Source organism: Leiobunum rupestre, chromosome 7 (genome assembly GCF_980474605.1).
Source record: "Leiobunum rupestre chromosome 7, qqLeiRupe1.1.hap1, whole genome shotgun sequence".
In the NCBI taxonomy this organism is placed as follows: domain Eukaryota; kingdom Metazoa; phylum Arthropoda; class Arachnida; order Opiliones; family Sclerosomatidae; genus Leiobunum; species Leiobunum rupestre.
Window position 1 is genome coordinate 57,591,362 of NC_143390.1, and position 15,821 is coordinate 57,607,182.

Consider the following 15,821-nt stretch of genomic DNA (forward strand, 5'->3'; position numbering starts at 1 on the left):
AGGGTTTCCACCAGTCGTAAACGGTTTTCGTCTTAGTATCAATTTGCGATCGCATCGGGCGGGATTTGAACCCGAGACCTCCTGCTTGACATGCGGACGTTCTACCACAGAACCACCGACACTTGTTACGCCTTATTGAAAATTAGACCTTCAGCTTTATCGGAAGCGTATTTAATAGAGTACGAAATTTTGGTTTAATTGAAATTGAAATTATTGCATCGAAGAAATTCTAATTTAGCGTTTCTCTATTGATTAAAAACAAATGCGCCACCCAGGTTTCGAACCCAAACCATTCGGCTTGGCAGTCAAGCGCTCTACCACAGAACCACCGATAGCTCCTTAGTTTTACTGAAATTAAGACACGCATCGTAAGCATAATAGGTAATAAAGTCTTTTTTATTAATGAATTTATGAAGGCCTAATCTGGTTTTTTTAAAGGTTAAATCTTGTTTTAGCGCAGTCAGCCGAGATAAGAGAGTTAAAGGGTAGACCCTGTGGGTGGTCCACTTTGTTAGTTTTTTTGTTATTTATTTACGGGTATTCTTAACGACCTATATATAGTTGTGTTAATTCAAAGGAGATAATTTAACGTTAATTGCTTTAAGAGCTGGCGGTTAGTCAAGTGGTTCTCTGTGCTTTGTTGATGATAAGGTTTTTGCTTCTTGTAAATATATTTGGTGTGGATATTTGGATATCTACGATTTCTAACGCAGTCAATGATTTCCTGGGTGTGCGAGTCATTATATGATATTGGAAATTGGACGGCATTGGTCTTTTTCATGCGGTATGTGTCACAACGTCAACTGGAAGTCTACGAGTGTTGAAATAAAATGAGCGTTAAAGATGCGGCAAGTATTTCGTAAGCGAGAAAAATACAAATACCATCTGTAGATATTTCTTTCATTAAAATTTGCTTAGTATTATATTCAACTGATAAACATGTACTGTAAAAAGGGTTAAATTCAATTGTGCATTGTTTTAGTAAGTCTAACTCGCTGTTGTAACTACTTAATTTATAATATTCTGAATAAATTAAACTCGATTGTTTCGTCTCAATTATTTAAATTAAAATTAAAATTTTATACCGGGCAGGGTTTGAACCGAGAATACGTTTTTCGTAAATAACTCTGAATTGCGGAGATATCTTTGGGGGTCGTGTCGAGAATTTAATACCACTAGGGACCATTCTTCCGAGGAGAGGTATATTTTGCTTGCCAACTGGTTTATATTTATTTTCTTCCCTACACATTTAACATTAAAATTTTAAAATTTATTATTATTATTATTATTATTTTATTTTTTGTTGCAGATTACTGCAATAAATAAATAAATAATACATAATAATTTTTAAAATTTTATGTTAAATGTGTAGGGAAGGAAATAAATATAAATATGGATACCTTTTTGGGAAAGGCTGAATGACGTCATTCTTTTGTTCACAGGAATATTTTTTTAATACTTTCAATGAATTTGACATATTAATCAACAATAAAAATAATATATGTCCCTTTAAGGCTGCACCTATAACGAGCTCTAAACTGCTTTTTCAGTTCGAAGAACTGTTTTTGTTATAATATGGTACGAGGGCTCGTATTACAAAACATTTGCAAAACTGATCGAATAATAGCTACGTTTTTCGATTGTTGTGTTTTGAGGTCATCAAATGAAAGTGGTGGATAGTGTCTCTTGTTGTGGCGCTGCTCAGACAGCTGTTAGGTATCTTATTAGCTAGATTATTTAGCCTTGACATGTTTTGGAATTTTAGCCAAAAAAACAAACTGTAAAACCAAATAAGTCGAATTATTTGGTAATCGAAATAATACTTAGTTAACTGGCTTTGTTTGTTCGTTCCAAAATATTCGACGTCTTAAATATTGAATCGGTATTTGACGTGGCCAGTGGCGTCACCAGGATTTCAAAACTGGTGGCGCTTAAGCCATAAGCACTGGTCAGGGGCGTGAATGAATGAATGAATTTATTAATCGGTTTGCGTACAGAAAAATGCGTCCTTTTAAAACAGGACGGCTCGGTTCAGGGGAGCTCAACCACATACAAAGAATACACTTTTGTTACTTTAAAAATAATACTAGCAGAACAACAACAAAAACTAGTATTAAAAATGAAAAGTAATATTAATATTAATTATTAATGAGTGATATGGGGGAGGGGGGAGCCCATTTTTAAGTTCGAAGAAACTTTTCAACAACGATATTGTAACCGAGAATAATTATCAAATTTTCCGCTGAAAATTGTCCCTCTGTAGATTTTTAAAATATGTTCTTTATTGTACTCTTATATCTCTTTTTTTGGTTTTTCTGCACAAAAGCCAACCTTTGGCTTTGCAGTTGTTATTTCATGATATTAAATAAATAAATAAGTGAATTGGAAAAATTGGGAATTTTAGGAGGCGCTTTTCGGAAATTTTAGGTGGCGCTTCAGAAATTTTACAGGTGGCTCAAGCGCCGCCTAAAACACCCTAGCGACGCCACGTCACGTGGCTAGAAAAAAAAATATTTTATATTCGTTTCGACCCCAACAAATGGTATGTGCATTACCTTAAGGGTCTGCCCTTAATTTTATTCCTATCCGCGACCCAAAACTATTGTTGAGTATAAGCAGGCGTATTAGCTTAGCTGATTATTATTAATTTTATAAACATGGCCCCCCACGAATATAATATAACAAACTAATTCTATAATATAACAATTTTTCATTTTTCTAAATTTAGATAACAACGTCATTCTATATCCATTGATTTAAAAGTTTTGTTTAGTAGATATGTTTTTATTCTTAGGAAAGCGATGGCCAGAGTATAATTTAAAGGGCCAGGATAGCATTTCAAAAATTCGACTCGAATTTAAATTGGCCTTTCATAGTGAGACTACCGCGACAATTACTAAAACTCCACGATACTGTAATTTTTGGTATTGCGTTTGTCAAAATCGGCTTGAAGCGGCTTCTGTACAATCATTTGATTGATTTAACTTGGCACTTTTGTAAAAAAACGAAAGTAATAATTTAATATTTTGCCATGTAAATGTGTAAGAAAATCTATTAAAATTGGAAAACTTAAGGTCATCGCCTCCAGTACAGTGTGTGTCGTGAATAGCTCACTGCAGAATGACTAAATCCGTAAATCGGTTCAAAATTGCATTAAAAATTGTCTATTGAAAACTGTTTCAATGCTAATCTATAATTATATAGTTCACATAAGCCCTAGAAAATCACTAATTAGAATGCCATGTTTGTGTGACTTGATAAAGCCGGTTACACGATAGCTTAATCCACGTAGTTAATTTTAAAACCCAAAAGTGTTAAACAGTCAAAAATGGCATACAATGATATTGTAAATTATCACCTTAACTGAATATAAATATAAATAGGTAAAAAGAGGTAAAAATCTGTGACGTTTTTGCCTTTAAAAAGGGATTCACAGCTCTTGTGTTCCCCTACCGACTCACGTCTCAGTAGTTTCGAGTTTCCTTGCACCCCCACCGATAGGATAACGACTACGTGTAGTAAGTAGGTGTAATATCGTGTATTAAACGTAATCAGAGATGAAATAATGATAATATTCGTAATAATTCGTGAAGTATATCGATTATTAAGAATACCCATGTAGTATTTCATTGGATTTGCAAAATCGATAAATTCTACTAATATTTCTATTACATGTAATATTGATAATTACCGTAGGTATACGATGAGTACCGGTAGTAGCGAGGTTAGGAATTCTTGATATGTGGGGGCTCTTCGGTGTAGTCTAATCTTTTGGCTTTCGTCGCGAGTTCTCTTATATCCAAAATTCTTATTGGGGAATTATTTCACCCAATTGATGCCGGTTAAAAACTCGATATCATGACGATGGAGTCCTCTTTGGCTAATGAACAAGCTAATATGATAAGTTATTATATTGCAGGCTCGCAGATAGTGTTGTTCCAAGTAAGCGTGATACATGTAGGTCTATTACTGAAACAATAACACATTCATAATAACATCTCGATATAGCGCTATTACATATGAAATTCATGTTTCAACCATGTAATACCTGCAAGTTTTGGTGTAATATCGTTTAAATGGTATGGTGAAATTCTGGAAGTATATTCGAAGTATCATGTAATATCTGGAAGCATATTCAAAGTATCGTATAATATCTGAAAGTATATTCGAAGTATCATGTAACATCTGAAAGTATATTCGAAGTATCACGTAATATCTGAAAGTATATTCGAAGTATTATGTAACATCTGAAAGTATATTCGAAGTATTATGTAATATCTAAAAGTATATTCGAAGTATTATGTAATATCTGAAAATATATTCGAAGTATCATGTAATATCTGAAAGTATCGTATAATATCTAAAAGTATCAAGTAATATCTGAAAGTATCTTATAATATCTGAAAGTATCTTATAATATCTGAAAATATCGTTTAATATCTGGAAGTATCGTTTAATATCTGGAAGTATCGTTTAATATCTGGAAGTATCGTAATATTTGAATTGTAGAGAATCTCGTAATATATTCGTAGTATTGAAAAATATTTAGTATGGTGTAAGTTGAAAATGCTAGTCGCTACCCCCTCGCCCTCCACCTTCCAAACTGGTCTTTGGCCCCTTAGCGATGCGTTATAAAAAACAGCTAACCAAAATGTTGTGGGAAATATTTATCTAGGGATCTTTGGCAACGATGCTAATGCTAGTCGCCAAATTAGTTGGTAGGTTTAAAAAAACTTGAATCTACCGTCAGCCAAGTTGACCGCCTTTAAAAGGTTAGAAATTAATATTTGTTTCATTTTATTCGAATTTTTGTAGTACTTACGATTTTAAGGGATAATTTAAGTAGGAAAATAACCTACATAAGGCGCTTAAAGCAGAAGTAAGTAATAAAAGCCGGTCGTGGGCGAGGCATGCCTAGTTTTGGCGGAGTTTCAAATCAAGTGCTTAATTTCGCAAATGGTTCGACGTAACACAAAACAACGGAAATTTCCGGTATTTTTTTTTCTAAAAATCGCATTATTATGTAAATGTTTAACAAGTCGCCAATTAATATTAAAAACGCTGATATTTAACTATACAGTACGTTATTTCGTTTTAATTTAACGCAAACTACAGAGTTCATTTTTCTTTTCTCTACTCCAGTTGCGGATTACCCATTTATGAACGCCTCATCGCTTCAAGGGACCCCAAACATAACAGCAAAAAATAAAATAAAAATAACTTTTACTTATGGGGCCTTATAATTAAATTGCGCCTAGGGCTTCTGGGCGTTTCGATAGTTTCGTCCTCGAAATAGTTAAGCTAATAGACGTCATGCGTCTTAACAAAATATTTAAATTTTGTTTTTAAAGAAGGGTACGCGACGACGAAATAGATAATCGTAGGTTGTTAAACTTAACTGATGTACTATTGTCCAAACATGAATTTCGATTTCGTGTGTCCTTCATATGTACAACTTTCGTTTTAGGTTTTCACATTAAACAGGAAAAAGGTTGAAAAATGGCAACGACTATATTTAGCAGGGGAGTCCGGCTGGTCACGTTAAAGGCTACCCATTGCGGGAAGCAACTATTCGGAAAATATTTATTGTTGACGAATTGTACCGTCTCCATGGCGATGGGCGCTACTGGAGATTTAATACAGCAGCACTATGACATTCTAATGGGACATTTGCCGAACTACCAATCAAAAAGGACCGTTCACATGACTCTCGCTGGATTGACGACTGGCGTCACTTGCCATTATTGGTACAATTTCTTAGATCGCTACCTTCCAGGAAGAGCATTCCGCATTGTCATCAAGAAGGTGCTCTTAGACCAAGTGCTGTTTTCTCCGCTTTGGATCTCCGTTTATTTCGCGACATTGGGACTTCTCGAAGGCTCTTGCAAGGAAATAATCAAAGAAGAGTTACTCGAGAAAGGTTCTCAAATATACATAGCCGAATGGCTCATTTGGCCTCCGGCTCAAGTCTTTAATTTCTACGTTCTTCCTACTCGATACCGGGTACTTTTTGATACGACAATCTCTTTAGGGTTTGATATATACTCACCTTACATAAAGTATAGATATAACCCAAAGAAAGATAATAATATCAAAAGTGATTAACTTATTATAGCTGTATGCAGCTAAATGTTAATTTTCGTTACAGTAAATAAATTTTATATTATTTCAATTGCATTGGTATTATTGTGAACTAAAGGGAATACAATCTAGTCTCAGTGACCCTCCAAAGTGTTCCTATAGGTGATTCTTTAAAATACGGGAGGTCCGAAAAAAACTAACATAAACATGTCATGTTTTACTGTACTGTTAAGGATAAGATCGCATGGTATTTTTATTTTATTTTAGGGACCGCGTGCAAAATTGCGGGATTCAATTTATATTTAAGAACTGAACAGTGCCTGCTACTTTTATACATATTTTGAATATATATTATTATGGAAAGATGCTCCCTCCTGTGATTTTTGAGATTTTCGGTTCTGCTAAGTGCTTTTTTGCGTAGGTAAACCCTAAAATTGTTGTCGTTTTCCGTGACGAAAGCGTTGTAGGTAATTCGCCCTTTAATATTACTAGGTAGTTAATATTACTTGTTTTTTTCCCCATTTTATAATATAATTAAAGGGCAATATGACCTCGAACGCGTTCATTACGGAAGGACCCAACATTTGTATGGATTACCTCTGCGATAGAACAGCTAAGTTTATGAACTGTGGATTTCTTTCTTTGACCATTTTTAAATGAGTCAAGGGTCACGAGTGATATAACTCCCCATTATTAACAAAAATGTAATGTTAAAGATAGTCACCGAAGGCAGGTGATTTTTTTGCTTAACAGATAATTTGTTATTATAAAACACAAAGAGTCCGCTAGCACAAAAAATGCCAGGGGTTTTTGAGCTACTCGTCGTATCTCTATTTTAAATGAAAGGACGAATTTCAACTAAATAATCTAATTCAGGCAGTACTGCTTTTCGCCTGGCAAAATGGAAACGTCGCGCAACGGCCTGCCTCTAAATAAACTTATGGAAAAATATTAAAGACTTATGGTTCAACTTTAGATTGTTTGTGGTTTCATTTAACTTTTAACCCTATTTTGTTTTGTTGTTAGGTGTCTAAAGCGTTCGGCTAATACCATAAGCATATTTAAAAAAAAAATCTTCAATTACTCATTAACGGTTGATAGGGGTAAGATTTTTTTGTGCCCGTTTCTTTCAACATCAACGTTTCAATATCTTTTTACGAATGTTGATCTTTTTTTGTATTTTATATTTTATCATGCCTTTATGAAATTAAGTTTGAAATATATCCCCAATGGCAACACTGCGTTAAAAGCGTCGTCTGAACGATGAAAGAAAGCGGTTTTTCACAATCATAGGCTAAGGCTATAAAAGCTGCAATTTCTTAAATGATTAGAAGAAACTAATCTGATTTAATCATGAAGCTCGTAAGGTAAGAAGTATTAATTTATTTGAAGTTAAATATAAGTGACTTTTTGCTTTATTCTGATTTTATTATTTTTTTAATTTGAGTACTTTATATTGTAAATCATGTTATTACGCTACTGCTTTTTGCATAGGTGTTTCCGGAGCATCAAGACTGCTATGCTTTGTGACTAAATATGTCTAATTGATTGTTGCTTTAAGGGAAGGGCTATTAAATATTAAAATTTAATCTACCAACTCCGCATGCCTTGTAAGTTTAATAGTTTTAGGCTCAGAGTCAAATTATTCTCTGACCTACGAAACTGAGATGATATGGTATCCTGGGGCAATTATGAATTTTTAAGGAATGCAAAGAACTATAAACATGCTCAAGATGATTTACTGTTCTAGTCTTCATTACATTTCCATTTGACTACTTGAGATTCGCTTCAAATTTGTCTCTGATGTATTTGATCTAACCTGATTGAAAGATAAATGGAAAATGTTTCGAAGATGTAAGCGCGTCATTCCAGAGCTGAAAAGGTTCACTCAAAGCCATTGTTTTTGCATATTCCTTAAGTGTTGAAAATGTTGCTCTGAGAGCAATTTCGATCCACAACTTTAAATGGAATACTTGAAAAATTGATTGAAGCAGATTGGAACCCGCTAATGGACCATGAAACGTTGAACAAAGCATTCAATGCGTAGTAGAGATTGAGTTTGGCAGGAAACTAGAGCCCAATCCTCAATGTGTAGCTCAAAAGTGCAGTGGGGTAACAAAAAACCTCTATTCTTCCTCTTTAATTGTTTTATAAAATTTTCTTTTGAATTTTTTTTAGCATTAATTACTTAGAATCACTTCAAACCCTTAGAGCTAATGTTAGTTAAGATTATTGCATCATTCACCTTCCATAGTTATAGAACACTTACTGAGCAAGTGAAAAGTGTAATTGCCCTTACGATGGTTGTTGTTACTAATATAGCTATGACGTGCAGCCTTTGTAAGCGACGTAAGAAAGGGGGCCCAGTTTTTTAAATAAATTGTGACTTACTTGGTTTTTAGTGCTGTGCTAAATGTTTGTTTGACCTAAGAGCCATGTTTGTTAACTAATGTACGGTAATTAGCCTTTTCTTAGAGCCTTATAGTGGCCAATGTGAAAAGTTCATTAATCTATTATTGTCATCTGCAAAGCAGGCAATATATCTCAAAGCTAATCACATCAGTCGCAATTTGGCTATATGTAAACTGAAAGGGTAATTACCACAGCTTCTGAGACGGGAAACAATTTGTTTGTCATTATATATTTCTATATTTTAAGTCCCCCACCTGTATGATTTCTACTCCTCTGGCCAAGGTTTACTGGTGTAAACACACTTTTTTTTAAGAAAATTGTTTTTTTAAAGCAAAAGTCCAGGTTGGGTAAAATTTGGGTCTATTTGAAAGATCATGTTTAAATAAACTAAAAAATATCAGTCGTAAAATTGTATAATTTTTTAAAGACGAGAAATTAATTTTTAAACGAGCCAAATTTACCTGCCAAGCGATCTGCCATTGTTTGTTTAGCGGTGACGTTTTAGGACTTTAATCACGCGCTATAACAATAACAGCGCTCTGTTCCCTGCGCGCGCTTGGAAAATTTAGGAAAACTGATGCTAGACTAATATTTTGGCAAACCCAAAGCAGCTTATGGCTAGCTGCGATTGAATGTATAAAGTTGGTAGTGGTGTAGACTGCTTTAGATTAGCTCTAACCTTTAGTATCGTACCGATAAAGAAGTTTTTACTGTCATTGTGAGTGAGCCACATTTTTAATCATTCTGTATTCCCTTTAAGTGTATTTTTCCATGATGACCCAACTTTTTATTGATAAATCTATGAGATTTATTTTACTGATTTAATGAGTCTGATATGGTTTTAATACAAAAACCTTTGCCATTTAAAGGCACTGAAGTTAGTTACGAGTTTAGCATTAATTAATAATAAAAATTTCATATAATTTCTACTTTTAGGTTTTTAATGAAACTTAGTCATGAAACAGTTACAATTGAATTGAAAAATGGTACACAAGTCCATGGAACCATCACAGGTCTGTTAATTTTAATGATAAATTAAGTTTAAAGTGAAACTTAAGGTGCCACACTGGTTGCTGCTTTTCAAATATTATATTACACCATATAGATCAATTATGTTTGCTTTTATTCGTTTTTCCTGTTGATATATCAGAAAGAGTTAATATTTAAGAATGAACGAAGGTAGAAAATGGTTTTCAAAAAGGAATTGGTTTTCTTTTCCTTTATCGTTCTAAAAAATGCAGACAGTTTTAAAACTGAAAATAAAATTTTTAGAGAAGCATTCTGCTGCTAGTTGGGTCAATATGGAGGTAAGTGTGATCAATATATTTTTTGGGAGTTTACTTGGAAGTTACTCATTAACTAAAAATAGCACTCTCTTAAGAATTGGTACCATTAATATCCTACACAACTGGGGTTTTTGTGGTCACGTGAAATCCTTGAGCAATCGCTTTTTAATTACATAGAGGTTTTAATATGGTGTCCCAATAAAGCTTTATTTTTTCGTAACTCTAAAATATCTTTTTTAAGTTCAAGTACCCAGATGTTTATTTAGCTAGCTAAAGCTTAACCTTCCCTTTTTAAGTAATTTGTAATCAAGAAAATTATAAATTGTCTTACAAACCATAAATTATTTTACCATTAACTGAACACGTATACCCCACACTGCAAATTTAGAAAGAGTTTTTCCAGATATAATTTCGAAAATCTAAATTATTAGCAAAAATACCAATTTTTCCCAGCAGGTAAAAAATTTGACATTTTCCTTTGGTCATTAAATCTCCTAACAGAAGTAGAAGAGTTTTTCAACTAAAAATTTATTTAAATTAATATTGAAAATATAAAAAATGTGTATAATTAAGTATATTTCAATATTCATCCAACAAATATTTTATTATAATATTCGGGGAAATAATTGGGGTGGTCACACTAGCCATAAGAGAAAAATGTGATAATTTCCCAAGTTTTCTTATTAAAAAATGTACAGTGATGTGTGGTGTTACTCTTCAATCGCCAAGGTAGATAATTATTTTATCGTTCTTAAAACAGTTAAGTAAAACCAATTTGACCAGTTAACTAACCATTTTTAATGCAAAAATATTTGACCTTTTTTAAATATTCAATTTAGAATTTGGCGTTTTAAATACTCAATTTAGAATTTGGCGTTTTAAATACTCAATTTAGAATTTGGCGTTTTAAATATTTAATTCTAGTTTCTGACATTTAGAAAAAATATTGTATTTGATCTTCATAAAATGGCATTTGCACACTGATATATTACTTATCATATATATTTTGGCGTCACATGTATAATCTACTTAACTTTTTAGCAGTTTTGAGATCAAATTTGGAGAATAAAAATTAAATCCAATAGATTTTATTTCTTTACACTTTTTTGTTTGAACTATTTGATATCAAAATAAATTTGACACGTTTATTTGTAATATGGGTTCATCCTGTCTGTGTTAATGCAATTTACATTGGAAAACAACAATTCGTACTTCGAAAATATTTTAAATATTCATTTTGGATATCTGTTCCCAGTAGTTGGTTTTCCAAATCTGTATATTTATGTATTGAGCAGATCTATGATTTTGGTACATAATCCGATAAATCTGATTATTATAACGTAGGTGGCCATACCATTTAACCAAGTTTTATATGAATGTTTTTGGTTGAATTAATCTAATTGAAACACTAAGCTTATTAGACGTTCTTGTATTTGTGATATTTTTTTAACATTGACACACTTTTGGTAATAGTCGTTGTTGATGAATTTAAGGTAATCCAATCTATTTTTTCACTCTTCGTGAATTTTAAATTTTTTTCAAGAAATTGCCCGCTTAAAAACACTATGAAAATCGTTGGTTCCTTTAAGAAGCATTGGGGTCAGCCAGTCTACCTTAATCATACCAAATGTGTAGGTATATAATTTCCTGGAAAATATAATGTAGATCAGTCCGGCATATTGGTTTATAGTTATCTTTAATAGGTATTTGTTTGTATTCAGAGTAATTTTTTAATGTTAACATTATTTATCATATAAGGGAAGCATCCCTTACCAAAAAATAAGTTGGATTTCAGTTTGTATTTAGTTTGTATACACATTAAAAGTGGGGTGGCGGAGTGGTTAGCACTTTCGCCTCGCAGCAAGAGGAGCCGGGTTCGATCCCAGCTTGTGGCACTGGGTGAAAACTCGGAACAACTCCTGCGTTGAGTTTGCAAGTTCTCTCCCCACTGGTTTAAGGGGTTTTCCCCCCGAGTTCTTCGGTTTCCCCTTCCATAAAAACTTGTGGAGGTTAACGGTAATAGTTAGTGTAGGGAGCTGTTGGCTCGATCTCGTGGCATGCAGGGCTTGCCACCACCCTCCTACGCATTGTAACCCGGCCACCTGAATTAATGGCTTCAAAAGTCGCTTGATGACTTAGGCCTAAGGTGGTGCCTTGGGTATTAGCCTAGCTGATTATTAGTTGATTTTAACTTGGTATTAAGTAAGCTCAAGTTGTCAGCATATTTCAAGTTGAAGGGGTAATAAGTTGTTATTCAGTTGGTAGGAAAATACTTCTTATGCTAAGTTTGTAATTAGTTGGTTTTTAGTAGTCAGGAAGTTACATATTATTTTTAAGTTGGTTTTAAGTAGTTAAATGTAAAAGTTGATTCTGGTTTAGTTGGAAATAAGTTGATTAAAAAAGACGATTTAAGTTATTTTTTAGTAGGCATTTGTCCCAAATACAAACTGAAAACCAAGTTGAAATACAAGTTGTTGTAAGTGGTTTTTAGCCAACTTATTTTTTGGTAAGGGATACACCCCGAAGTTCTGCATTAAGCTACAAAAATACTCGCACTTCTATAAACAACACAATTTATAGTAACATCAAAAGTTACTTAGGCAAAAGTGTGTCAATGAAAAATTAATGTTGAAAGGCAATGGTCAGTGAGACATATCTGTTGTTGTTCTTTGCATAATCTAAAATATTTGATTCACTTATTTTAAGTGGTTGTCATTTAACACAAATCTATTTCCATGTTGATAATCTAGCAATGTTTTTCTACTTCTATTAAATCAGAAAATTTAAGTATCCCTTGCAAGAGAAGTAGCTATTTACACGATAAATTAAAAATCCTTTCATAGACTAGACAGTTTCCAATGTGTCTGATTTACCAGCAAAACCACTTAATGAGTGAGACTACTGCGTAGTGTTGTTAATTTTCCGGAAAAATAAAATGCGGAAAATTTTCCGAAAATCTGAAAAAAAATTGTAAAAAATTACTTTTTAAGGGTTTTAATGTTTTTAACTTTTTATCGATATAAAATGTCTAATATCAGTAAACATACCACTGAACATTATTAGTGTTACATGGTTAATTAGTTTAAACTAGTCTAGAGTAGTGATGTAAGTCGGGTAAATACCCAGTGGGTAGGGTATTTTTAAATAGGTATTTACCCGGGTTTTTATGATTAGGGCGTTAGTTAGTATCGGGTCGAGTGGAGCTATCTGTTATCCTCCTTGTCTACATCTTTTGCTTGGTTTGGGCTTATTAGGTAGGGCAATTTGGGCAAACTACATTTTTAAAAGCAGTTTTATATTAGTCAATTTTATTTCTAGCCTGGGAGTTATTCAAAGATAAAAATAAAGGTGTTGCTTTCATATGTATATTGCTGTAAGGAATACAAACATTCTAATGTCAACAAAATGACAAAGTATATCAGGAAATGTTTTAATGGCCCACATGAAATGAATAAAATCCTTAATTGCTCATGTTACTGTTAGTGTTAAGCCTGGTAATAAAATAGTCATGATGAGGAGGAGTCTGAGGAGAGCCAGGGGCAGCAGAGACCGAACTTTCAAGTGATCATCCAGATAATGAATAAATAATATTTAATAGTTATCTCATATGTAATGTTACTATGTAAAATTTGCAAAAAAAGTGAAAAAACCATAATTAATATTTAATATGTGAATAACTTGATGTGTTTGTGGGTTTTTCAATTACCATATTCTTAATTGAATAAATTAAAAAATATTTAACAAAGAAATTAAAGGTGTTTATAAACACCTGGGTATTTATGTATTTTGGGTATTTACCCGGGTAAGTACCCAAGGTATTTACCCTGCGTTATAAATACCCGGGTATTTTACATCACTAGTCTAGAGGTTTAGTTTTACTTATAGATTTGAAAAAATGAGGCGAAAATGCCACTTTATTTAAATTTGCAAACAATATATTAGACTAATCATGGAATGAAACCTTTTATTTTTTTCGGAAAATTTTCCAACTTACAACAATACTGCTGTTTATAATATTTATCCTATTAATTAAAAATGGCACCATTATAAATCATTTTATTTCTGTAATATTAGTAAAAAAGTACTGATTTAATTCTCTCCAAGCCCATAACCAGCAACGGAAACTCAGGGATGCTCAAATTATTTTTAGGGAAGCCAACAACTTTACCTTCAAAACTTAGCTCCAGAAATTATCAAATATTACCTTATTTTCTTTTGAGGCGCCTCTTTGGTCAGTCAAATTGGGTATGCCCAAGTCGGCACATGGGGGCGCTGAGCATCCCCTGGCACCCCCTAATTTATGGACCTGTTAATCTCCCACAATTTTTCTGCTGAATTTAATTTTGAAAAAGCAACGAAAGTCTGCAATTTAACAGCAGATAGATACTACTTTGTATAGATATGGTATACTCTTCTGATAAAATGAAGCAGCATTTTTTATCATGATGACCACCTTTTTATTGATAAATCTATGAGATTTATATTACTGATTTAATGAGTCTGATTTATTTTAGTTTCAATTCTAAGTAACCTTGTTTGTGAAAGGCACTGAAGTGAGTCATGTTATTCTTACAGGTGTTGATGTTGCCATGAATACACATTTAAAAGCTGTGAAAATGACTGTTAAGAATAGAGATCCAGTGCAACTGGAAACTTTGAGTATTAGAGGAAATAACATTCGATACTATATCCTTCCTGACAGTTTGCCGTTAGAGACACTCCTGGTCGATGATACTCCTAAAGCAAAAGCAAAGAAAAAGGAATCAGGTAAAAATCCAGTGCACAAGGTGTTTGATATGTGGCTCTAGAGGTCTAAAACGTATTAGAACCTAACACTAAATATTAGCATATGAAAATGGACATAATGAGTTAAAGCAATGCCTAATTGCAGGAGAAAATAAGGGCAATAAGCATTTGTTGCCAAGTTATCGCTTTCCACCATGTGGAGTCGAGCGATATTGGCTTTTCCAAATGTTTAGGCCGTCTCAATACAAAGGCTTAAGCAAATAATGATGACACTTTACTCTGAAATATATTGAAGATTTTTATTCACTGATTTAATGAGTCTGAATACAATTGACAGGAACAATTAAATGTACGTCAGTAGTGATCGAAACAATTTCTAATGGAATGAAATATTCTTTTCAGCCGTTGGACGAGGTCGTGCCAGAGGAAGGGGTCGAGGACGGGGACGTGGCAGAGGAGGTGGCCGTGGCGGAGGGGGCGGGAGAGGAGAAGGAAGACGATAATTGTTTTGTATTTTGTAAAACCATTGTGGTTACCATTTTTCACTCACATTTCTCATTTATCATTTTTCATATATAGCTAATGTTCGATTTTACATAATAAAAGTAAGTTTCAAAGCATATTTATTTTAATTAATAAACTTGTAGTGTTTCTAAATGTTTGTTTCCTTGACTTATAGCAATTAGATCAATTTAAACCACATTAGATGGTCTTGGTTCTCGTAGCACAAAAAGTATTAGTTTGGCACTTTATGAAATTTAATTGCCTAATAGTATGGTGCTCCTGAAAATAGTTTTTCTCCTTTGAAGTATGAGCGGTGTGAAAGTTTTCCCAGCTGGTCAATCGAGATAAAATTATTTAACTGGCATACTCAGTTTTGAAAAAATCTAGGAATATATTCCTAGATTTTTTCAAAACGTTTAAATATATAATTTGTCTGCTCACCCATACAGAAAATAAAATTTTGATAGTCAAACAAACTTTGTTGAATTGTCTTATTAAATGGGCATTTGGAGTGAATTTCTTTAGAAAAAAAAATGGAGATATTGGACTAATTTAGGCATTATCAACTGATGATTCCATATACTGATGATGAGACATCTTATGTATTTGTAGATTGGATTACTACGCAGACTTTCAAAGCCTAATTAACTGGCCACCCAACCAATTACTCAAATAAATGAAATGAGGAATGTAGACAATTAATTTCTTCGTGGAACTTGTTTTAAATATAATAATGCTTCTTTATTGGAATACCTTTTAAGAAAAACTTATTAAAAAGGATCCTGGTCAGTA

General features: G+C 33.0%; 2 protein-coding genes across 2 annotated transcripts; both read left to right on the top strand.

Moving 5' to 3' along the window:
- Positions 1 to 4,625: 4,625 nt before the first annotated feature.
- LOC149937564 (mpv17-like protein 2) lies at positions 4,626 to 6,140 on the top strand. The gene is made up of 2 exons (XM_090181484.1): positions 4,626 to 4,772; positions 5,468 to 6,140. Exon 2 carries the CDS (start codon positions 5,500 to 5,502, stop codon positions 6,103 to 6,105), a length of 606 nt encoding a protein of 201 aa, XP_090037610.1. The 5' UTR covers positions 4,626 to 4,772; positions 5,468 to 5,499; the 3' UTR covers positions 6,106 to 6,140.
- A 1,147-nt stretch (positions 6,141 to 7,287) lies between these two features.
- SmD1 (small ribonucleoprotein particle protein SmD1) lies at positions 7,288 to 15,145 on the top strand. The gene is made up of 4 exons (XM_090181163.1): positions 7,288 to 7,448; positions 9,430 to 9,506; positions 14,355 to 14,546; positions 14,928 to 15,145. Exons 1-4 carry the CDS (start codon positions 7,435 to 7,437, stop codon positions 15,026 to 15,028), a joined length of 384 nt encoding a protein of 127 aa, XP_090037289.1. The 5' UTR covers positions 7,288 to 7,434; the 3' UTR covers positions 15,029 to 15,145.
- Positions 15,146 to 15,821: the final 676 nt, after the last annotated feature.